Here is a 24,148-nt window from a genome sequence, read left to right as displayed (position 1 = left end):
GGACTGCAAACGTCTCTTGGGTTGGTTGCCCGCATGGTCATTACTTATTTACATTCTACATTCAAATTCTGAGTAGTTAATGATCATCATAAATCTACCTAGATAACTTCCCAATCACAATCTAATGGTGGTTTTCTTGATGGAAGTAAATGGTAAAAGACCAAATGGGGGAGTGGGTTTCCTAGTTTATCTATCTAGCCAATGAAAAGCCTATCTCACTTGTTTGCAACAACTCTGTCTGTCACAGCCTTCCATAAAGAGTTTCACATGTTGAAATATCTAAAGAATTGTGGGTATTTGAGACTTCAGAAGACTGTAAGCACTCAATCAGATATCGGATAATGGTAAGAAATGATGCAAGGATTCCCAAAATCTATAACATATATATATAAGGAAGACTTAAAATGATTTTCTCGTTTAATCATGTGAAGTGTATAATAAAATAAAAATAAATAAAAAGAGATCACGTGCAACGCACGGCCATAGTCTAGTGATTTTAATTTCTTCAGACTTTCATGATCAGTTGCTTAATGATAATTAATGAACCCATCCCATCCATTGGAACTGTTGTTGGTCATCAGAAATCAATTTTCGTGGCCAGAAAACAGAGTGATCAGCATAAAGAAAAAAAAAAAAGGACCACAAGACTTTCACCAGTAATCAGGAAAATGGAATCAGTAAATCAATCTATTGATACCACTAAACACCCACGTGAAGACTCTCTTAGCCCCAATGCCCTAGTCTCCTCCCCACCCTGCTACAGTCCTAACAACACATGTTCCAGTACATCCCCATCATCATCTTTGGACAAAATCACACGGCTAAGATTCATCTTATCGAGTATGCCCATGACACTACTGTCAACATTACGTACATACACGTCGCTTCAGATTTCGCTCCCAAAAGCATTTTTGTATAAAGGAGGGAGAAAGAGAGGAGAGCGTGGGCTGGAATCATAATCAGAATGGGGTAAAATACTGCTGCGATACGAAATGGATTCCTCCTTTTAGAAATAAAATGCTGAAATTGTTGTTTTCAGTTTTCACATCCCACAGCAAACCTCTTAAAGTCAAAATATATTTTTCTACTACTGTCATTATAAGAGAGTACTGCAGAAATCTTCATTATCTTTTTTAATCAGGGTTAGTTTATTTTTTACTACCATGGTCAATCAAGTTTCACTTCTTAACTGCCTATCCCACTCCTCTATTTAATCACTTGTCCCTCTCCTCCCTGTCTCTTGCGCTTACCAAGTAACTCTCCATTTCTTCTCCTTCCTAGTTGCTTCCCTGTAAGTCAAAATCTGCTTCTCCATTTGCCAAAGATCAGTTTTTGTTGAATACCCGTCTTAGAGCAAGTGTCAAACATGACCCTGGAATATGGTTTTCTGTTGTTTCACTCACCTTCGTTGAGCTTTGAAGCGTTTCTTTGGGCGGTTCTTTTGGTTGGAATCATTGCCTTGTGGCTTTCTCCAGGGGGGCTTGCATGGGCTCGTTTCAGGTCCAAGGCGAGTTTTGCAATCCCTGGTCCACTCGGGTTCCCGCTCCTCGGGTTACTCACTGTGTTTACTGGCTCCACCCCTCATCGAGTTCTTGCTAAACTTGCTAAAACCATTAAGGCAGTGAAATTGATGGCTTTCTCTGTCGGATTCACTCGATTTATCATTTCCAGTGACGCTGAAACTGCAAGGGAGATTCTTAACAACTCAGCTTTTGCTGATAGGCCAGTGAAGGAGTCGGCCTTTGAGCTTTTGTTTCACAGGGCAATGGGTTTTGCTCCATATGGAGAGTATTGGAGGAATTTGAGAAGAATCTCAGCCACCCATTTATTTAGTCCCAAGAGGATTGCTGGCTTTGCAGGATTTAGACAAGAAATTGGTGTCAAGCTGGTGGAAGAGGTCCGGTGTTTAATGGAAGCAAAAGGTGAGGTTTTGGTCAAAAAGGTGCTTCATTTTTCGTCTTTGAACAATGTGATGGCGACTGTGTTTGGTAAAAAGTATGACTTTGAGATGACTGGAGAAGGGTTAGAGCTTGAGGATCTTGTGAGTGAGGGGTACGAGTTGTTGGGGATATTTAACTGGAGTGATCATTTTCCTTTTCTGTGCTGGCTAGACTTGCAAGGAGTAAGGACAAGATGTAGGAAATTGGTTGCAAAAGTTAACGTCTTTGTCGGGAAGATAATAGAAGAGCATAGGCTGAAAAGGGTTAATGGGGACTTGGAAGATGATGGTAGTGAAGTTGGTGACTTTGTTGATGTGTTACTTGATTGGGAGAAGCATGAGAAACTCAATGACTCCGATATGATTGCTGTTTTATGGGTATGCTACTTCATTCTATACTTAACTTTTAACTGCTTAGTTTTTGTGCTTTATTTTGTTGCTTTACCTATTCAACACTTATATTGCATGGTTTCGCAGGAGATGATATTCAGGGGTACTGATACTGTGGCAATCTTGATAGAATGGATTCTAGCTAGAATGGTTTTGCACCCAGAAATCCAATCAAAGGTTCAAGCTGAGATTGATGCTGTTGTTGGCAACACAAAGCAGGTGTCAGATTCTGACGTTCCAAATCTGCCTTATCTTCAAGCCATTGTGAAGGAAACTCTTAGGATGCATCCACCAGGGCCCCTTCTCTCATGGGCTCGCCTGGCCATCCATGATGTTCACGTTGGTGATAATTTTGTTCCAGCAGGCACAACAGCAATGGTGAACATGTGGGCAATAACTCATAATGAAGAAGTGTGGGCAGAGCCAGAAAAGTTCAAGCCAGAGCGTTTCCTGGAAGCAGATGTGAGCATCATGGGGTCTGATCTTAGGTTGGCTCCTTTTGGTTCCGGTAGGAGGGTTTGCCCAGGGAAAGCCATGGGTTTGGTGACTGTTCATATCTGGTTGGCTCAGTTACTTCAAGCTTTCAAATGGGTTCCCTGTCAGGATGGGGATGTGGACTTGACTGAACATTTGAAACTCTCCATGGAGATGAAGAACCCTCTGGTTTGCAAGGCTATACCTAGGGTTGCTTGAAACTCTTTCTAGGTGGCTGGTTGGTTTTGGCTTGGTTTAAATTCTATGTTCGTTTTCAGTTAGGAATAGGGTTTTTCTTTGTGGCTCTGATAGTTTCTGGTGAACTGAACTTTTGAAAAAAGATGTGGTAGGATTTTGGGTGCATGGTTTAAGATTGCAGCAACATCAGTAGTCTTAGCCAGCATGTTATCCTTTGTAAGATGTTGTCATGACTCTTAGCTTGTGTTTATGGCATTATATATATGTTCTGAAAAGAAACAATGGATGCAGTAATGAACATCTTATGCCATTGTACAAAGCTTGTCGATCGTTGCCCTTGTTCACAGCCTTATGTACATGTACTTTCTATGTTACTATTTCATGTTCCCAGAAGTTCCATATGATGATAGCCATTGAATGTATACCCACTTCAATCTGTCAAAAGCAGCAGCAGCAGCTCATTGAAGTTTTAATTTTCGAGAAAGATTACTTAAAAGATATGATGATACCCCCATTGCTTCTGCTTGCATAACTAGCAAAAAGATAATCAGTATAACCAGTTTTGTGAGAATCTTGGCAGAGCCAATAAGGAAGTGGTTTAACTTTCAAGCAAATTGTGGAAAAGGAGAGAAGAGAAAAACTTGCATTTCAAGCCATGCAAACAAAATTAAGTATATTATTACTGTTGGAAGCATGCAACAGACAGTGGTAATCTGTCACCTTGGTCATGACCATTTCTGGCGCTTACTATACATGGTTGCTAAAACAAATAAATGAGTTCTGACTCTGAGTATAAAAGATACATTAACTCATAATATAATTAGTGTTGAGAGACTCCAATTTAACTCTTTGATTATTGAAGAATCACGAGTTAGAATTAATTTAATTCTTTATTAATGAAAATGCTCGAGGTTTTAGTTTTGTAATTTGTCATTTCTTCTTGCTGTTTTTGCTTCCTACAAACAAAAAATATAAGTAGGATTAAAAATAAGGATTTAATTAATCAACCATGATATAATAACAGAAGACTATGCTTAGGCAAACAAAGACCTTTTCTTCGTAATAACCAAATTATTATGTTTGAAGGCTTTAAGCTAATGGCTTCAAACTAGGGTCATGATCGAGAGAGTAGTCTATTTTATAGGTGAGTATTAATTTGATTTAATCAATTAGGAAGGATAATCTATTTGATTATTTCGCTCGGGTTTTTGCATTCAAAATTTATAATTGAATCGATTGAAAATTTGTTATTTTTAATATATTTTATATTTATAAAATATATTTCAAAAATATCGTTCATTCAAACCAAAATATCTTTCGAAATAAGTCGGTTTCGATCAAACCGACCAATAAATATCTATCTTGGATGGATGCATTCCTTTTCTCAAAGAAAAAGAAGAGATGAAGGTAGCAAAGTGTTAATATGATCTCCCTATCCCTGTCCCTTCCTGTCTACATATTACAATTGTTACTACAAAGCATATGTATCATACCTTTAGGGTTCCCTTTAAGATTTACTATACAAAAATACGGATACCTTATATATTCCCACTTATGGAATGTGCTTCCACAGATTGCATTCCCTCATCAGATCTTAACCATATATATCAAACCCTTGTTCAACACAACAAATCACTTCCTTCATTGGCTATATATCATCATTAATATAAAAAAAAAAAAACACCCATATCTCTTCCATCCCATGGTGCCCCCTCCACCTTTATTCCATTTTTGTCTTGTTTTTGTGCATCTTTTGTCCCATACATGCTCAAAAGCCATTGTTATATACAGGCAGATCCATTTGAATGAGACACTGACCATTCAAGATATCTTTTAGTTGCTATTTTGGAGATTTCCAGGCCATTCCTTGACTCTCTCAACCTTGCTTTTAACAAGCATTAAACAAGAAAAAAAAAATAACCCAACAAAAGAAATGGGATTCCTTTGCAAGTGGGCTAAGAATTAAAATTGTATCGGCTAATAATTAATTTGAGAAAATATTTTTGGGTTTTTTGTTTTTGTTTTTATGGGAGCTTTACTTTAGAGTACTACTCTTTCATATGATTGAAGAATAAGAACCCCAAGGCCTAACATCAACAGTGAGATGGGGACCATTAGTGGTTCACAGGGGGGTTTATATTCTTTAAAAGGAATATATCTTCCACAGGTTTTTATGCCTTGTAAAAAAAGCTTCCTGCCTTTCTTTTCTGTCTGCGTGTGTGTAAAGGAGATGCAATTGGGATTTGGATATCCAAACCAACACTTTCTATATTGCCAAAGCAGCCATGCAAGTTGCCCTCTTTTTATCATTTTTTATTGATTCCTCATCTCTATTTTATTCCCCTCTTTGCATTTGCTCTCCAGAAAACATTAACCAATTATCATTGGGAATTTTGTTTTTCACAGTTTTGTGGATTGCTAGCTAGCTATGATGCCATTCTGATGGCCTATGTATCTTTCCACCTTACTTTACATATAGTCATTCCATATCTGTCATTTAAGAAGAAAAAAACCCTCTTGCTGGCTCCTATTGATTGATGCATGCATGCAAACATCCCATCAATCATTTGTCATCAACTATCATCAGTTTATCAGTACAGCCTATTAGTATGCATAGATTATGATTAACGCATGAAATGATGCTGTTTGGAAAGAAGGAAAAAAAAAATCTTTCATAAGTGTGCATGTCGTGGCATATGTTGGTTGATACATGCATCCCCATCAATCATTTGTTCTAGAAAAAATGCATCATTATCATCATCAGACCCTGTGTTTCTACTCTCTATAGCAATAATTTGGACCAGAACCAGCAGCATGAGGGGCATGAACAAGGGCTTTGGCATGGATAAATCTAGGCATCCGTATTGAAAGTGGACCCCTCGAAGCAACTCCTTGTGCCGAAAGTTTCACACCCCAGCTGTGCTAGATCATTTCATTCTTTCTAAATCATACCAGAAAAAAAAGCATTAAGAAACTGTGGGCTACTGCAGATGATAATCACTAGCTAGCTACCTGCTTAGGGCTTTAGAATTTAGCCATAGCTAGCCAGCCTAGCTTAACACCATGAAACCCGAAAGCATTCGGCTGGGTAATCACTGCTGCAGCAGCATATCATCGAGAGAGCTTTAACAACCTAAGCTTAGGGCATATCAGTATCAAGTAATGGGGCTAAGTTGCCTTTTGGAACTGCAAAGTATTGATTCTGGTTGGTTTGAAAATGGAATTGAGTTCAAAATGAGGCTCAATGTTTATGGTATTCCTTGACCCATCATCATCATTTTTCTATACGAGTGATTCCATAATCTTGGGGTAGAGAGAATGTAGGCTTTTCTTTTTGGTGGCATATAATCATCCATTACTAAAAGGTACTTAACTTTTCGGTTTTGGTTGGATGAAAAGGATGAAAAGTTGACGAATGAACATTGCTCCGTTCGGAAAGCATGAAAATATTTTTCGAAAAAGTTTTTAAATATTTTTTTATGTTTAAAAGGGAAAAATATATAAAAAATTTTAATATGAAGGAAATTAAACTTGTTGATCTAAGAAAATTATCTTACATTTTCTAAGACCGTAAGACAATTTTCTAAATATAAACCCTACATCTTTTTTTGCATAATTGATAGATATTGATATTTTTATTTCGTTTTTTGCTCATTGCATTGTTTTGGTAAAGGGCAGGGAATCCAATCATTTCAAAGTCAAGGTCACACTGGGGCTTGGAGCAAGGTGTAGGTAAGAGCCACTTCCCCATCGTGTTCTCAAATTCTTTTGGTTTTGTCTTACTTGTAAAATTTTGTGGACAAAGAACCAACCAACAGCCTTCTTAAATTCCTTTGGTTTTTTTTTTTTTTATCTTGTTGATGAAGTGATCAAAAGAGTAGTAGTAACATGAAAACCCCTTGGATTATCAGTGGGATTCTTCCAATATCACTATTTTTTTTTAATTTATTTGTCTTTTAATAATGGAATTTGGACCTTTTGTTCAAAACCCAAATCTTCAAACCAAAGTGGAGCAATATGCATAATGAGAGAACATTTTTCAGTCAAAAGGTTTTCAACTTTCCCCTTGACCCCTTTCTTCTTGAATCACTTAGAATTGGAAGCATATATTTCTCAAAGATCCTTTCTTTGGCTACAATAATTACTGTGTAGCTTGAAATTTCCCGACTTAATAATAAGTATATGTCTCTTTTGTTTAAAAGATAAGACTCGAATTTTTATTTTTATTTCAAATTGTATTTTAATGGTTATTTAATTATCTCATGGGGAGTCACCAATGTTTCAAGGGTTTAGATGGATTTTTTTGTTAAAAATTTGTTAAAGTGGATAAAGTGTTCAAATCTCTCTCGTTAAGACATAATATCTCGAATTCACATGAGCATTTATTCGAATTCTAAACTTGGTCCATCTGTTATGGGGTAAAGTTATCATTTTCATTTTATATACATATACACATTTATATATACATACATGTGCATAGAGTACGAGTGTGCATGTGAACATGGTATTAGTCAGACGAATAATCCTAGAATTAGTAGAATCTATATTAAGAAAATTGTTCGAATTGGTGTTAAATTAATTACGTACATTAAAAATTATAACTAATTTGGTGTTTTTTCAATTTAAACTTCATTTCTTTTAAAAAGTTTTTCTTTCCTAAATAATCTTGCTCTTTTACATGCCTTACTTTTTTCTCTCTAAAAAAATAGTACTATTTTTTAAATTGAAATTAAATTATTTTTAATTTTTTAATATATTTATGTCTAATTTAATAAGAAAAATATTTTTAGTTATTTATTTTTTTGGATGAATTTAATGGGCTGATGTGATGACAGGCCCAATCAATGTAGTGGGCTATACTCTGAACAAGTTGAAAAAATGGGCTTTAACCTAGAAAAGCCCAAATATAAAGTCCAGTACATGGCAAGTGGTGGGGCCATCATATGTCCAACTTAGGAAAATACTACAATTATTTTTATTTATTTTTTAATTCCAGCGCAAGGCGACGGTCATCTGCGATTCTGCCTTCACTGATCTGAGCTCTCTGACTTTCACGCGCTCACACTGGCCGAGCGGGGGAAAAGGAAAGAAATGGATTACCCGCCCCGTCGTAACCGAAAAGCCGCGGTCAAATCCGAGCTCTACTCAACCGTCGTCATACACTCCGGATCCGAATCCGAGTCCGATTCCGACTCCACCAGATCGAAGCGTAAACCGCGCCCGCCTCGTGAACAGGACCCTTACGCCACGATGCTTTACAAGGACGGAGATGAAGAAGACGAAGACGACTCCTCCCTGCCTCCTCTCCTCAAACGTCTCCCGAAGGACTTCGGAGGCGGAGGCGGCGGTCCGACCGACTTTGACGTCGACGACGATGAAGACGCAGGAGGTTTCGGAACCATGATCGTGAAAACCGATCGCCGTCGTAACACTCGCGGTCAAACGTCTTCTTCGTTTAAGCCTCCGGCGGCGGCGGTGAGTCCGATGATGGCAAGGAGAGAGGAAATGGACGATGATGATGAGGAGGATGTGGATGGCGATGGGGAAGGGTTTGGGACTTTTGTGGTGAGATCGACGGTAAGGAGCGATAGGGAAGGGAGCGGGACTGTGGTGAGCAGAGCGGTGGCTAGTATGGGAGAGCTAGGGTTTGGAAAACAAAAGAGATCTACTTCGTCTGCGTCTTTGCAAGGGGAAGAGAATCGGTTCTTGCAAAATAGTAAGGTTTCGTCGAGTTCGATTCCCGATAGCCTTACTAGAGAGGATCCTTCCACTAAATATGAGTTGCTCAATGAGCTCGGTGAGTTTTTATTTATGCTAATTTGAAGCTTATCGAATGATAATTATCCTCGTACTCATACTATTTTTTTTTTTCATTTTTAAATGCTTAGTGAGCTGTTTGTCTGTGTGTTTTTTTTTAATGAGTGGGGATTCAGCTGATTTTAGTTGAATTGAAATGAAAGGAAAAATGTTAACTAATATCGGGTTTTGGGTGGCAGGTAAAGGATCTTACGGGGCTGTTTATAAGGCTAGAGATATAAGAACTTCAGAGCTTGTTGCTATCAAAGTTATTTCTCTAAGTGAAGGGGTGCGAATGAATTTCTTGTTTGTGTTTAATATGGTCGAAGAGGCTGGCTGATAAATCATTGGGAATGAGCTCTTAAATTTGTTTTTTGTAGGAAGAAGGGTATGAAGAAATTCGTGGTGAAATTGAGATGTTGCAGCAATGTAGTCATCCAAATGTTGTCCGGTACCTTGGGAGCTACCAAGGGGAAGAATATCTTTGGGTTGGTGCATTTTTCTCCATCAAATTTTGTTTCAGGATAGTTTGAGCTAATTTCAGTTTCTATGTTGCATTGGTTTGTAATTGTTGTTCTGGTTGGGGCATTTACTTCTTCCTGTTAATTGGTTTTGGGATAACTTATTTCCATGTTTGGGCAGATAGTAATGGAATACTGTGGTGGTGGAAGTGTTGCTGATTTGATGAATGTTACGGAGGAGCCTTTAGAGGAGTATCAGATAGCATATATCTGCCGGGAAGCTTTAAAGGTATTATTGAGCCTATTCGGTTGGAAATAAATAATACCGGTTATAGGGAACCTTAGTATCATATGATTGTAGAGATTTCTTTTAGAGCATGTAGATAACCTAAGTGACATTCTTCCTTTCAGACATTATGTCAAGATAGATATCTACTTCTTATTTAAATTCACTTCATAAGAAATTGCCACCGATTATGGTGAGCAAACTGTCATTTCAGTTAAGAAATTCTTATAACCAAATTAACCAAATTTGGTTCAAAAATTAATTGAATCTACTGAAAATCAAGTATCGACCAATTAATTTATTAACCAAATTAGATTGGTTAATTTGGTCGGTAATTGAATTAACCGAAAATTCTGGACTCATGGAACTTAATGCACTGAAGCCTAATTTACATAGTTTCATTTTTTCTATGTCAATTTGTCTGTCATGCTTGATGTTCAATGGTCATATGTTATCAATAGCATTTGCATGCTAGACCAATTCGTGTTCGCATGTGGATGGCTGTATTCTTATTTCTTGTCAGATGTGCTTCTTAGGGCTGGGCCCCAAAAATTAATAACTGAAGCCTAGCAAGCTATCTCATAGGGATGTTTATGCATTGTCTAATATTTTTCCACTTTCTAATTAACAATTTGTTTCTTTCAATTTCTTCTCAAGCAGGGCCTTGAGTATTTGCACTCAATTTTCAAAGTGCATAGAGATATTAAGGGTGGTAATATCTTGTTAACTGAACAAGGAGAGGTCAAGTTGGGTGAGTACCCTTTTTATTCATTTATCTAATCGAAATCAGTTGTACTAGGAAGTTAATATTCTTGAAATTGGTGCATCCATCTTAATATTGTTGCCATTTGGTAGGGTTGGTAGCTAGTTTGTTGCACTTGACAGTTATTTCCATCATAATGAAGTTTCTATCTTGTCCACTTGGATCCATAGTGTTTACCAAAGAAAGTATCCTAGAAACACAATTTTCGTGTCAGTCCCTTCCTTCATATACAAGGCAATGCAGTAGAAACAAGAGTGTTTCTCATTTGGTGCATCCTAAGCAGACTTAGGTAGTGACATAGAGATACCTTGAAGATAGTCAAGAATGTTTGAGATAAATTGAAGGGGAAAGGACTTATGTGATCTGGGCTTAATAACGTATTACTTTTTGGTTTGTCCTTCTTGACAACTTGCTGATCTGTGAATCTGGTGTTATTTTGATGATGATGATTGAACAGGTGATTTTGGGGTAGCAGCACAGCTTACAAGGACCATGTCAAAGCGCAATACGGTATGTAGTATTGTAACTACTTTGCAATGTGTCCAACTGTTCACTTCATTTGAGCATAAGATAGATATTTTGATGAAGGTTCTGGGATTTATCTTGGTTAATGGGTTTATCAAGGCTAGAAAACCTCCTGAAGAATTTTCTGAATGACTTAACTGAAATCAATATCATCCTACAGTTTCTTACAAATGTCAAGGTGCTGAGGTGAATAAATTGTTTACAAGATCAGCTCTTTAGATATCATGTTAAATATACCAATCAAGGCAAGCCTGCTTCTAGTTTACTCATCAGCCAGTGTTTCAAGTGCAAGAGATTATACATAATGAGCATACCAAAAACTCCCTGAATTTCTGTTATTAAAGACTCTTATGGTGAGTGGTACTTTTCTGGAAGCGGGGATATCTATCCAGTAGATGAGTGCTGAAGCTCATTTAGTGGGTTTTTTTTTGCTCTGCTGTAGTAATTAATTATCTTTCACCTCCTTCTTGTGTGTGTGTATATATATATATATATATGTATATATTGAAAGGTTTACCTCCATATTAGTTGACATTGATGTATATCTTGGCTTGCATCACAGATATCATATATTTAATTTGATAATTTGTTTGTTCTCAATTAGTGGAAGTGTTTTCATGATATTATTCTTTTTTTATTTTCAGTTTATTGGCACTCCACATTGGATGGCTCCAGAAGTTATTCAGGAAAGCCGCTATGATGGAAAGGTATCATATTCCTTAATTTGCATGGATTTGATCTTCTTTTAATTTTTCTCTTTAACACTTGTCATATTTCCTTTTTCTATTTCTTTTTAGTGATAGATCTGGGGAATGGATAATTTGCATGTTGACATTGACGTTCTTTGATCCATTGCCAGATGTGTTGGTTGGCAGTTGCATGAACTTTTCCATAAACTATAATTTTTGGTGAAGCAATAATAATACTTTGTGTGAAAGCAGGCCTCAGCAGTAATAATAATACTTTTTTTTTTGTTGTCTTGTGAAAACAAAAAGCATAAATTACTTTGCTATTTAGTGCCGTAGTCTAATCCTGAAGTATGACACTAAAGTGATATCTTGGTACTTGGAGGAGGGGGCTTTTTGGGAAGATCATGTCATGCCTTCTTGCACTGTTTTGTTTGTTAGGGGTATTTCACTTATATAGATGCATAAGAATGACTAAAAGTTTGGAAGTTTGGAATTGCACGAAGTAAGTAAAACAAATTTGTAAAATTTAAAAAGCAAGAGAAATAATAAGTAAAAACCCAAATTTCATGAAAACCTGTAGAAGGCTGGGTGTTGTCAGAATATTTAAACAAAGTTTTTCTTGCTAGTAATTATTAATGAAAATGTTAGTGTAGAACGTTGATTGGATTCTTATAGAAAGGATTTGATGTGAAATGGTAAAGTTGTTTGTTGTCTAACTTCCTTTTACATTCTAAATATTTACTTCCAGGTGGATGTGTGGGCACTTGGTGTATCTGCAGTTGAAATGGCAGAGGTATTTCTATTTATTCTGTTACTGGCTCTGCAGCTCCCAGCACAAGCTGGAAATGGGCATCTTATTGGTTCTCTTTGCAATTCTAAAAGAAGAAATTTGGCCTTGTTGGGTTCGTTACTTGTAACTTAAATTGAACCTATTGGTCATCCAAGTAATTTTTGATAAACTGTTTTTATTGTTAGCTCCTATTCTTAGGACTGAAAAGGTGGGGCTCACACCCATTGAGGACAAAATAAGGGAAACTCCCAATTAATAGTTGTTGTATCTCTTATTTGTAAAATTTGAGGCTTGTCTCTATTGAATGACTTTTGAGAAAGAAATATTGAAGGTGAATGAAACTCAGCGATAAGCACCCTTGACATCTTCTTTACATATTTGATTTTCTTTTCAGGGACTTCCTCCAAGATCAGCAGTGCATCCAATGAGAGTAAGTGCATGATATGAAGTATTTAAACTTTGATATTTTTCTTGTTTTCAGCATGACCATATGCGCATCCTGCCACAACTACTCTCGATGTGAATTACATCTCCTTGATAAAGACATTAACTCATGATTAGTAGTATAGGATAGGATGGCTTCAAAATTAGTGCCCCTGGGAATGGATCCTCTGAAATGGTACATATAAGGCAACTCAGCCTTATTCAGGGTCAAAAGAGTAGCCTTCAGTATGATATATGGCTATATTGTATAGATCCAATGCCTTTGATAAATATGCAATTCTTTGGCCATTGTTGTTCTGCACTCTGGCTTTTGATCTATAGTTACCTTGTAAAATTGAACCTCAGAGGATTGTTTTTAATATATCTGTGTGGTGGCTACCTATTTGTTACATACTACCACTACTTTTTTCAAGTCAGTAAATTGACGATAGATTCTTTATTTTGCTTTAGTCCCTTGAGTAAATTATTGAGCATTTTGGGGTTATATTTATACTCTGCTTGATTTAAATCTCTTGAAACAGTTGGTTTTTGACAGTCATAGAATGTGAGCATGGATTTCACTTGTGGCACCCAGTTATTGTTATAAATTGATTCAAATGGACCTCTGTTGGTTCTCTGAGGACCTCTTACTTCCAGTTATAGGCATGTGGGTGCAGGATAAAGTGTGAAAACTCGGGCTCTGTTTGTTGTGCTAAATTTTGCAGCTGAAAATGAGTGTTTGGTAGCTTACAGGAAAATGCATATACCCTAATTGACAGTACTTCTGTTATGGACTGTTGTGGCATATATAAAATATCATGTTCGATATTTCTGGATCCTCAAACCTTTCTTATTAATGTTGTTTTTATGATGGTTTTTTCCCCATCATTCTCAATCAGTCTTGGAAGGATAACATACCTGTTGTCTGCAATAGGTATTGTTTATGATATCGATTGAGCCAGCCCCGATGCTTGAGGACAAAGAAAAATGGTTTGTCTTTCTAGTTCCTTTTTATCAGTAGTAGTTGTTATAGCAACTTAAAAATGGGTAGCTTACAAGTTGGCTCAAAAACTGTGAAACTGATGACCAGATTCAAAAGGTTCTTATTTGTGTTGTACAGAATTATCTAGATAAATTTCTGGCCTTCATACTTAAATCAGGCAATAAATATTATGTTGATCCACGTGGCATAGCGCTGTTTTCAATTGCCTCATCACGATTTATCCCCTCTGTTTTACTTTCTCCATTTGTCATCTGTCTAATAGCACATAACAGCTTAACCTGAATTGTCTTTGGCAACTTCAAACGACTCCATTAGTTAAATCCTTCTACTGTTTTGTTGTTCACGTTCACTTTCCAAAATTCTTATCTGTGCACATACTGACTTTCTTAACCTTTGTATATCATTTTATCTTTCAACTTCATGAAATCCTTCTATTGTGATAGGTATCAATGTTATTATATGCTATCCAATTAGTGATTTTTTCTTTGTCCATCAGTAGTGACCTTTTGGGTCTTTTATCATCAGTTCACATCACATGTTTACAGTTTTCAAAGGTTTTATGTCAATATTCAAGTAGCCTTTCCAATGCCTTTCTGTTTGCATCTAAAAGTCAAAGTTTTAGCATCACATAAACGTGGGTTTTGTATGCTTTGCCATTCAAAGCAATGAGAGCTGATGTTAATAGGGAGAGCAACAATCTTCTTATTCTTCCCTCTTTGAAAGTTCCTGAACAGATGCGGCCTTTCAACTTCCATTGTGATTTCATGATATCTTACATTAAAATTTTGATTTTTTTTATTGTTCGGTTACTTTTGTGAGTTTATGTTTTCATAATTGATTTTTTGAAAGAAGGTAACTTAAAGAGGAGACTGGATTGGTTGTTGGGTTCTAGATATGTGTACTGTCAGCAATTGTGATTCATTCATCGAATTAGCTGTACAGAAATCTTTGTCAAAGAAGAATCAAGAGGACTTGTGCTTTCTCTTTACTTGTCATACCTCATCTGCTCACCATTTTTGTAAAATATTTAATTTGTATAACCTTCTCCAGTAGTTCTACACACTAGAATAAGATATATTACACTTAGTTTTTCCACATTTAAAAGTGTGGTTTTAAATTACAAGTGGCTTCCAAATATGAGTTTAATGCTTCTGAAATTAAATAGATAATTAATAGATCTCTGTATTCACTTAGGTTATTTTAACATGCAGGTCTCTTGTCTTTCATGATTTTGTTGCTAAGAGCCTTACAAAGGATCCACGTCTACGCCCTACTGCATCTGAGATGCTGAAGGTATGGTAATAAATTTGTCTGTATTACAGGAATTGCACATTCATAGAATTTTCATCACACTGTTTCCTATACATTTGTTACATATACTGTAATGTGGAAAGTGTGTTTACATTAAATATTTTTAAAATCTGTTTTATTACTTTCAAATTGTCTCTGTGCTAGTAAGTGTTAAAACATCTAAATTAAACCCAATTGACATTAGGTGGAGAGGGGCAACCTGATTATTTGGCCACAGAAAATCCCAAACCAAATAGCTGTGGGATATTGACAAATGGAGCAGGGACATAGTAAGTTTTCAATCTTTTAAATGGATGAAAACTGGTACTAGTTCTAAAATTTTGAAGAATTGGGGCATGAATGGAATGGAGTGGCTTGAATAATGGACAAAGAAATCTATAGTTGGATGGGTAATTCATTCTTCAGGAGCTGTGCAAATTCTTCCACATGCTTCCCTCCCAAATAACTGCCACCGTAAGAAATAACTAATTACCACTCAATTCAAGATTTTTGAAAGCTCCCCTTTTGAGAAATTTTAAAATCCCTGGAAAATATTGAAGGAATGGACAACCAAAATAAGGGGTTGGAATCACTGATCTCGTGAGGGCTGCTTCTTGCATTTTGGTGGTAGACTGCATGGTCAGGTATTTGGGGTTAGTTTGAGGGCAAAGATATTATGTCAAAGTGAAGATAATTTCTTGGGGAGAAATTGGGATTTAGAGAAATTGAAGAGCAGAGAACTGCTTAGTGATAATTTAATGAAGTAGAGGAGATTGAAATGTTTCTGTGGAATTCAAAGGTATGTGACAGGTTGTTGGAGATGAATGCTCAGAACCAATATGTTCTGGATGCTTAGGGTTTATTTAGGGGACATTGGTGTTGATTGGGCCTCTATTACTTGAGTGGGCTTTAAGTAGGGAGAAATGGATATGTTGGGGGGGGGGGGGGGGGTGGTGTAAATCCAGTGGTGGTGATGAGAGTACAGAGAGAGGTATTTTATTATTATTATTGTTATTAGTTTATATATTCTCTATTCTGTTTGCCTGGAGATTAATTTGCACTATGAAGTTTTATTTGGTTCGTTTGAGAAATGTATGACTTAAAATGAATATTATATATTCTCTACTATTGGTTTTATTAATTTAGTTTAAGTTGATTTGAATAACCTCTTTCTCATAAGAAGGCTAAACATATAGTCTTGTATTCTGCACTCTTAGTTGTGGCTGATCTCTTATACTTTTTTATTATTTGATACCTAGCAAAGTAGTTACATATGCTTCCTTAGAGTGTTAAAAGGTGAATATGGAGCATAGATGCATTCGTGTTGCTCACTAAGGCATTATAAAGGAGTACGAGGTTTTTGTCATTTTGAGGAGTTAGACAGAATTATTGTGGAGCAAGTATGATTATTTGCCTACCCTTGAAGTGAATGAAGCTCAAGAAGTTCTTGAATCTATTTCTTTGGAGTTGCAAGCAGCAGTGACAGACCTCATCCTGAAGCCTTAAGTGTGACTAAAATTGTAGTATTTAACATGGCAGGAGAATACTTGAGTTGCAAGCCTGTAGCATAAGACTAGAATAAGAAGATCTAGGGTGTGCCAGCTCCATCTGTCAATGCATCCTGCATATTAGTGACCATCTTATGCTTACTACTTTGCTCTTTACGAATTAGCCATATACAAGTCTACATCTGTTTTCTTGGGCCCCCTTACATGCTACTACTAATTCAATTAGACTTGGATGCTTAAATATGGTGTTAGAGCTCAGGTTTTTGTTTTTTTCCCTTGCGAATATATTTGTGTTTATTCCTTATTGTATAATAGTGTGGCTTTGATTTTTAATCATGCTGAAAGTTTTATTGTTGGAAGGATAGTTCTCCAGTTTTGACTATAAGCTTGTTTAGGCCCTTATAAACATTCTCCTTCATTAATGACTTGGAAAAATGGAATCTAGCATTATTGTCATCAATGATTGATCTATTCATGTGAAGTCTGGTGATCCTATAGGTTTGCCTGTGCTATAGGAATGATGATTAATGTTAGATATGGTTTATTGAGATATTTGTATTATAATGAAAGAGTTCTCTGTTTTTATTATTGTGGGATTAAAATGACTGTCCTGAATTTAGGTACTGGTCACCACATGTAATGAAGTGCATAGAGTTAAAATGAAGCATTTTTTAATAGATAAAGGCAAAAAAGGACGATTTTTTTACATACTTATTCACTTCTTTCTTCTCCACCTTGCTTGCCTTTTTGTTGGCTCTTTTTTTGTTTTTGTTTATTTTTACTTCTGACTTTGAAATCATCATCTGTGTTTGAAACTTAGCACAAATTCATTGAGAAATGCAAATGTGGAGCTTCTGTAATGTTTCCAAAGATTGAGAAGGCAAAGCAAATAAGGGCTGCAATGGTTCAAGAAGCACAAACTCTGGCTCCTACCATTTCAGGAGTTAATGTATGAATTTGTTTTGTTTGCACTTACTCAATCTCTCTTTCGCTCACTCTCCAATTGTTACCAAGTAATTGGGGGCATGCACACATTCTCACATATGTGGACACACTAACTAGTGTCTATGGTTTGCATGTATATCTATCTCAACTGGTTCCAACTGCTCTCAATCTGTAGCAGCCACCGGAAGGTTCAAAGTTGAATGAGGATTATGGAGATACTGTTCCGTCAAGGCCTCAGAATATGGGTCTTGAAGTTGCGAATGAGGCTCCTGCAACTGGCACTTTGAAGAAGCATCACATATTAGATGGTGTGAAAGTGACAGGAGAAGGTATGTAGTTCTTTCTTGTATGTTATATCAAATAATCTAGTTGGATTTCTGTGGTGGAGTAGAGCACTAGTCAATTCTTGTGCAATGTACCTTTAGGGAAAGGGGAAATGGAGGGACGGGAGAGGCTTGCTGGGAAGATCTTTAATTAAACTCATGGAATTTGCTTTTATAGTTTTGAAAAAAATTTTCAGATATTTGAAGACAAGTCTTATATGGACGAATAGCTGAGCCATAATACTGGTGTACCATTTTAATGGGGCTTGGAATTGGTGCCTTAGCTTGCATTCATGTGGATAATTGCCAGATAGCCATGTACTGGCGAAGTTACAAAGTCAAATAGAAGTATACTCATTTTTCCAATGGATTGCTCCTATTCATAAATCTTATATGGTAAAAGGAGGGGGGGGGGGGGGGGGGGGGGGGTAGGTATGGACAATATTACCACCTTAATTACTCTTTGTTGGCTGTTCTTGTACTAAGAAGAATGCTTCCATAGGTGACTACCTGGGATGTTTGTTATGGACCTGATCTGGAAGTGATAGGTAGACCTACCACAATATTAATTCTATGTTTTGTTTACAGGGGTGAAAAGAATGTGAAAGCATTGTTTACCACATTGAGTATGGTTAGATATGATCTGGTCATTCTGGTGGTATCAAACATTTTAGGATAATAATCAGGTACATTTACCCAAAAGAGGGGGAGAGAGAGAGAGAGAGAGAGAGAGAGAGAGAGAGAGAAGTTCTAGGAGGCAGTAGAAAGTTCTGAGGTTTGCTTTGCTGATTGTCTTCTCAAATGCAGCGGACCACAACTAAGACAATTCTACTCATGTATAGTTGTCAACTTTATCTACATTAGTTTTTGGAAAAAAACTTGTTTCTCAGTTTGTTTTCTCTTTTTCTGATTTTATGTGTAGCAGGTGAGTTTGGCACTGTAATAGTTCATGGTGGGGATGAGGTGCAGAAGTCATTTGCTCAAAGTCAACTTCAAAGTGGTAAAGCAGCTTCAACTGCTCTTGAACATGTTGAAAGCACTCTGATTAATGGCACAGGGCGCCAGTTAGCTGAATCATGGTACCTTCCTCCCTATTGTTTTCCTAGTTCAAAAGTTGTAGTTCATGATTCTATGTGTGAATTCTTGGTTAATGTGAACTTCATTAAAAAAATTTTTACTTGATAATGATCATAGTATTTAATTGTTACATACTATGCTCCATGTCTTGTGAGAGTTTGTGAATCACTGAAGTGAAGTCTTTAATCTAGTTGCCAACTCAAGTATTCAATTCTTTGGGCCGGTTTTATAGGGTGGATAACAGAAGGGGTGGTTCAGCAAACAATACTACAATGGCTTCAATATCTGTCCCTCCTGAACAGAAACTGAGGTCAGACAGTGTTCTGCAGGCACAAGCAGAAGGTGGCAGTGAAATCAGTGGTAGCACATTGAAGAATGAAACTGTCAGCAAAAAAGCTTTTGCTTTGCAAGATAAGGTTATTTTCATTTTGTAATCTATATCTGCACCAATAATAGATGTGTGGTAGTCTTAATTTCACTATGAGAAAACAAGGTCCAAACTTCACTGGTGGTCTACTTGGAGTTGGAGTGAATCTTTGTTTGCTGAAATTAGTAATCTTGATTTGGAATTTGTTCTGCTGTTTTATTCAAAGTTTAATGAGGTTGAATTTAAGCATGAGGAACTTAGGGTGGTTTGTCTTGACATTTACAATTAATTAGTCCCTTTTGTTTCACAAGGTTCTCCCCCCTTTCGCCCTTTTCCTCTTTCCTTGTTCCTCCAATTGTTAACCATCAAGCAATTGCTTGCTTTCTGTTTGGTTACAGTCTGTTACCCATCACTACAAATGGTTTATGTGCTCCGATCTTATTCCTACTTTTGCGGTGAATGCAGCTGAGATGCCTGATTGATACTTGTTTTTGCAGCTGTTTTCAATATATGCAGCTGGTAATACGGTACCCATTCCATTCTTGAGGGCCACGGATATATCCCCAATTGCCCTTTTGTCAGACAATGTCCTTGGAGGCATGCACCAGGATAGTAGCGGAACCGTGGCAGTGGAAGCAGTGCAGGAACTTTTTGCTGGTGATGGACAATCGAAGAAAGGTCGAAGAGCACAAAATGAGGTCAATTCCCATCCTCCTCCTCCATCCAGATCTCTTTTTCTCTCTCATGCTCCCCCTCCCACCCTTTTTTTTTTTTCTTTCCTCGTCTCTCTCTCTCTGAGGTTTATGAATTATTTGCCAGTTTAACATGCTACAGATGCCACTTCCTCCAAGTGTTTACCAAAGACTCACCTCAAGTTCTACGCTAATGAATCTGGCGCATGCCCTAGCTTACCACAAAATGTAAGTATCGGTAACTTTACCAATTATCTGCCACTCCTTGTTTTTTGTTTTACCGCATTTCCCTTCTATCTGTTGCAGGTGCTATGATGAGATGCCGCTTCAAGAGTTAAAGGCAACGCAGGAGCAGCAGACCATTCAAAACCTATGTGACACACTAAGAACCATTCTCCGGTTGTAGATAGTTGTATGCCTACATTTTTGTTGTTTTGGTTCTATGTTATTCTCCTTTGCTTTAAGATTTCGTAGGGCTATGTTGTACAGGTCACATGGTGGCAAAAATGAAAAGCAATCAATTTTCTTCTATCATATATTGCTTTTAAATTAATCATCTGTGATAAGAAATAAACGGTGTTTTATCTTCTTTCCCTCCCTCAAATTATGTCAGGCAAGCGATGAAGTGTTTCCCACTCCCTACAAATATCAAGCTCTTCTTTGACCAAAATGAAAATAATAAGCCACTGTCGCATGGTTAAAAATAAAAAATGAAACATTTCAGCATGAGCTGGGGAGTGGAAAGCATCCAATGCAGCAACCAAAGAACACGGTAAATCGTTTAGCAGATTACTAGTTTCCGTACAGGGATTCTGTATTCCCCAGTTCGGCCATGGCCTGGAAGTAATCGGAGCATATACCCTTTTCCATAATTTTAAGGTATTACTACTAAAATACATATATACACACACACAAAGGTATTACTACTAATATATATATATATATATATATACACACACACACATACATTTGATTTTAGAGAAGTGGGTTTCCATTGTTTCCAAAGGCTTTGTTTCCACGGTGTTACTGCCGATCATAGCAGTGATCATAAAAGTCCGGTTTTGATTAGATCAAATTGTCGAGAGACGCTTGAGGTTCAGAATTGGGTTAGAATAATACTTTGATTGTGCTATGACGTCTCTGGTGTCTAGTTCTATCGACCAATATCATCTGCATTTCTTATTTGATTCCGAACACTTAACAAAGCTACAGCTAGACTGAGAAAAGTGCTTTGTATTTTGAGTTTAACATGTATTTAGACCGACCCAGATTGTTGTATCCCATATATACCAATGCCATGGTTCCAGGAACAAGAAAGCAAAGTCTGTAAAGAGGGTGAGACACCATTTCTTTTAAGCGCCCGCAAATACAGTAGCAGCTAAGACGGAGACTGCAGCAGAGAAGAATGGGCAATAGTCGAATTATTCAATCTCTGTTACAAAGCTCGCGAAGGCCTCACTTAGGATTCGCTGCTTCACGTTTCTCTGCAACGAGTCTCTCTCCTTTACCTCTCCCCACCGCCCTCAACCCTTCCTTTTCTTCTTCTTCTTCTCGTTTTGCTGTTGCTTCTTCTCTACGACTAGAACCCATTTCCTCTTTCTCTTCCTCCTTTACTCACCGTCAGTTAAGCAGCACCGCTTCCACCCACACCAAACACGAAAACCACCAAGAAGAAGAAGAAGAAGACCCACTTTTATGTATGTCTCTTTTTCCTCGTTTCTTTAGTACTTTTTTTCTGCTTTAGACTCCGAGTGTTTGATCAAAGTTCTCTGTGTAAAACTGATTATCGTAAATTTCTTGGTTTCTGCAGATGAAATAACTGAAGATGATGGGGAAACCACAGATGGGTGGGAAGAAGAGGATGATGACGTCCAGCCCAAGGTACATTTTTCTTCTTGCTCGAAGCCATACGTTTTACCTTGCTTTTGATAATGAGTTGTTTTAGTTCATATAGATTGGTGATGGAGGGGATGGAGGTGGAGTTGTACTGCAAGGTGTTCCTTGGGGTGAATCTGCTCTCTCTATTGCCCATGATGTCCTAAAGCTCTTCAGTGATGACATTATAATTTTTGCTTTCAAGGCTACTCCTCGTGGATACATTTATGTCAGACTAGACAAATTGTCAAATGAGTAAGTATTAGGATTTCTATTCTTCCTTGGGGGGAATATTGCAAATGTGGGAGAAACTGAATTTTCTTGTTAAAGAACCTTGCTATCATTTGATTGTTACTTTTATCACTTTTTGCTTCAGGAAATGAAAAGCCAACAACATATTTGGATAGAAAAGCAGTTAATGATTTTGAAGAAATTAAATTTAAAATATATATTTTGGAAATAAAATACATAATGTTATCTTTTCATAGAATTTATGTGTTAGAATTGGTTTCAAATATTAGTCCCTTTGTTCATTTTCAGTAATTATGATTTTGTTTCCTTTTTGTTTAGCAAAAGCAATAAGCAAGTAGCATAATTTATTGTGCTGGACCCAACTCATTGATATCTGATCAAGAAAGAAGCCAAAAATGGAAGTCATTTAGAAAAGGTTGAATTGCAACTACTTTTTTTCTCTTTATAAATAAAAAATTTTCGATGGACTTATGTAATCATTTTGTGATGGATAATCTTTTGATGTGCGTGTGAGCATCAATGTATGTAGCTTGGAACTTGAATCTATAGGGTTCATTATATTAAAAGACCAATCTACCTTTCATCAGATATGGTTGTCCCAGCATGGAGGAGCTGGAGAGCTATAGTCAAGAATACAAGAAAAGGTTAGATGAAGCAGGAGAACGGAGAGAAATACCTGATGATTTGGCTCTTGAGGTAATAAGTGGCTAGTTATTACATGCTGAGGCTCAGATATGGTTCTACTATTTATGACTGTAGTTTGCCATGATACTATAGATGTATTTTTTTCTAAAGATGTTTTTGTTTTGAAGGTATCATCCCCTGGTGCAGAGAGAATACTAAAGGTACCAGATGATTTAGATCGGTTCAAAGATATGGCTATGAGAGTTTGTTATATTGAAGATGGAGAGTCTAATTGTGCTGAAAAGAGTGGAGTTTTCATACTGGATTCCATTGAAACAGAGCAAGAGAACTGCATATGGAAGTTGGCAGATGTGAAGGAGAACAGGGACCCCAACAGCAAGGGTAGACCATTTAGTCGTAAACAGAGGGATTGGAGATTAAAACTGCCTTTTGACAAGCATAGGATGATAATGCTGCACCTTGAATACTGAAAAGCAACGGGTGGAAAGTTTTAGGAAGCAAGATGCTTGAGTTTTGATTTAGTTTTATTCATAAGGCTTCCTGTATGAAAAGTGAAAATTTCGGTATTATTGGTGTCTTCCACATACAACCTATGTAAGCTTAAAATACATTTTACAGATTACTAACAGCAATAATAGCTTTATTCCATTGGATCACTTTCTTTGTCCCCCATCCATCTTAAAGTAGTTTCCATGGTGTACCTGGTAGGCTTAGACAATTAGGTAGCTTTTCACTTTCTTACCTACTTTATCTTTGGTTGTTTAATTTGAGCAATTGGCATGAATTCTTCTATGTTCTAGGCTCATTGTATATCATTGTAAACTTTTCTCCTCATTCCTTTGTCACTTTTCTTGCATTCTCACAGAACTCTCATGAACTCTTGCCTCTTTGTCTCTTTTAGAGCTTGTATCCATAGCTACTCATAAGCTTTTTACCCATGGTTCTGTCTAGGGCTGACTGGTTGGTTCCCACTCAGACTCTTGCTTGCAGCTCTTTGCTATTCAAACTAACACAATTGATCAATGTCCTGCATCTCAACCACATGGAATATTATGGTCTACCAACTTCTTACCTCTTACCAAAACTGTTAGTAGGACAATTCATTTCTTCCATTTCCATCTTCTATGTTTAGTTGTATGGAACTGCAGAAGCCTCTGGCATGCTGGATTTGACTTTTGAGTATTACAAAATCATCAAAAGAGATCCTAATCTAGTGTCAATTTGTGAAAGTTTTGATTTTGAAGCCCTAAAGTTGGAAGATCGAACATAAGCTAGAGCCTAGGCCGACGACTGACCATTTCTCTGGTGACAATTACTTCAGCCGCTTGTGGTCCCTCGGCCTAGTCCCAGGTATTACTTCTCAGATTTTTAGCTCCAATTTGGTATTTGGTTTAATGATAAATATATATACTACTCGTAATCAAATGTGAACATAGC

General features: G+C 36.9%; 3 protein-coding genes across 7 annotated transcripts; all 3 read left to right on the top strand.

The window, feature by feature from the left end:
* Positions 1,225–3,387, top strand: LOC18610234 (cytochrome P450 78A5). The gene is made up of 2 exons (XM_007045771.2): positions 1,225–2,317; positions 2,417–3,387. Exons 1-2 carry the CDS (start codon positions 1,367–1,369, stop codon positions 3,020–3,022), a joined length of 1,557 nt encoding a protein of 518 aa, XP_007045833.2. The 5' UTR covers positions 1,225–1,366; the 3' UTR covers positions 3,023–3,387.
* On the top strand, positions 7,989–20,492 carry LOC18610232 (germinal center kinase 1). 5 transcript variants are annotated; one of them, XM_007045769.2, is made up of 18 exons: positions 7,989–8,798; positions 8,998–9,086; positions 9,178–9,285; positions 9,440–9,547; positions 10,205–10,295; positions 10,765–10,817; positions 11,477–11,539; positions 12,270–12,314; positions 12,706–12,741; positions 13,669–13,724; positions 14,949–15,030; positions 17,356–17,484; positions 17,659–17,809; positions 18,729–18,882; positions 19,113–19,296; positions 19,745–19,945; positions 20,067–20,167; positions 20,246–20,492. In XM_007045769.2, the coding sequence occupies exons 1-18, from the start codon at positions 8,093–8,095 to the stop codon at positions 20,343–20,345; spliced, it is 2,457 nt and encodes an 818-aa protein (XP_007045831.2). In that variant the 5' UTR covers positions 7,989–8,092; the 3' UTR covers positions 20,346–20,492. The 5 variants fall into 5 exon arrangements, with proteins under 5 accessions (XP_007045831.2, XP_017971384.1, XP_017971383.1 ...); XM_018115895.1 differs by having other exon boundaries at positions 18,726–18,882; XM_018115894.1 differs by having other exon boundaries at positions 17,656–17,809.
* LOC18610231 lies at positions 20,917–24,061 on the top strand. Its single transcript, XM_018114556.1, has 5 exons — positions 20,917–21,636; positions 21,750–21,820; positions 21,894–22,069; positions 22,654–22,762; positions 22,879–24,061. The coding sequence occupies exons 1-5, from the start codon at positions 21,345–21,347 to the stop codon at positions 23,179–23,181; spliced, it is 951 nt and encodes a 316-aa protein (XP_017970045.1). The 5' UTR covers positions 20,917–21,344; the 3' UTR covers positions 23,182–24,061.

This window comes from Theobroma cacao, chromosome 2 (genome assembly GCF_000208745.1).
Source record: "Theobroma cacao cultivar B97-61/B2 chromosome 2, Criollo_cocoa_genome_V2, whole genome shotgun sequence".
NCBI lineage: Eukaryota > Viridiplantae > Streptophyta > Magnoliopsida > Malvales > Malvaceae > Theobroma > Theobroma cacao.
The sequence above is the reverse complement of the archived record's forward strand: the minus strand, read 5'-3'. Positions and strand labels throughout refer to the sequence as shown.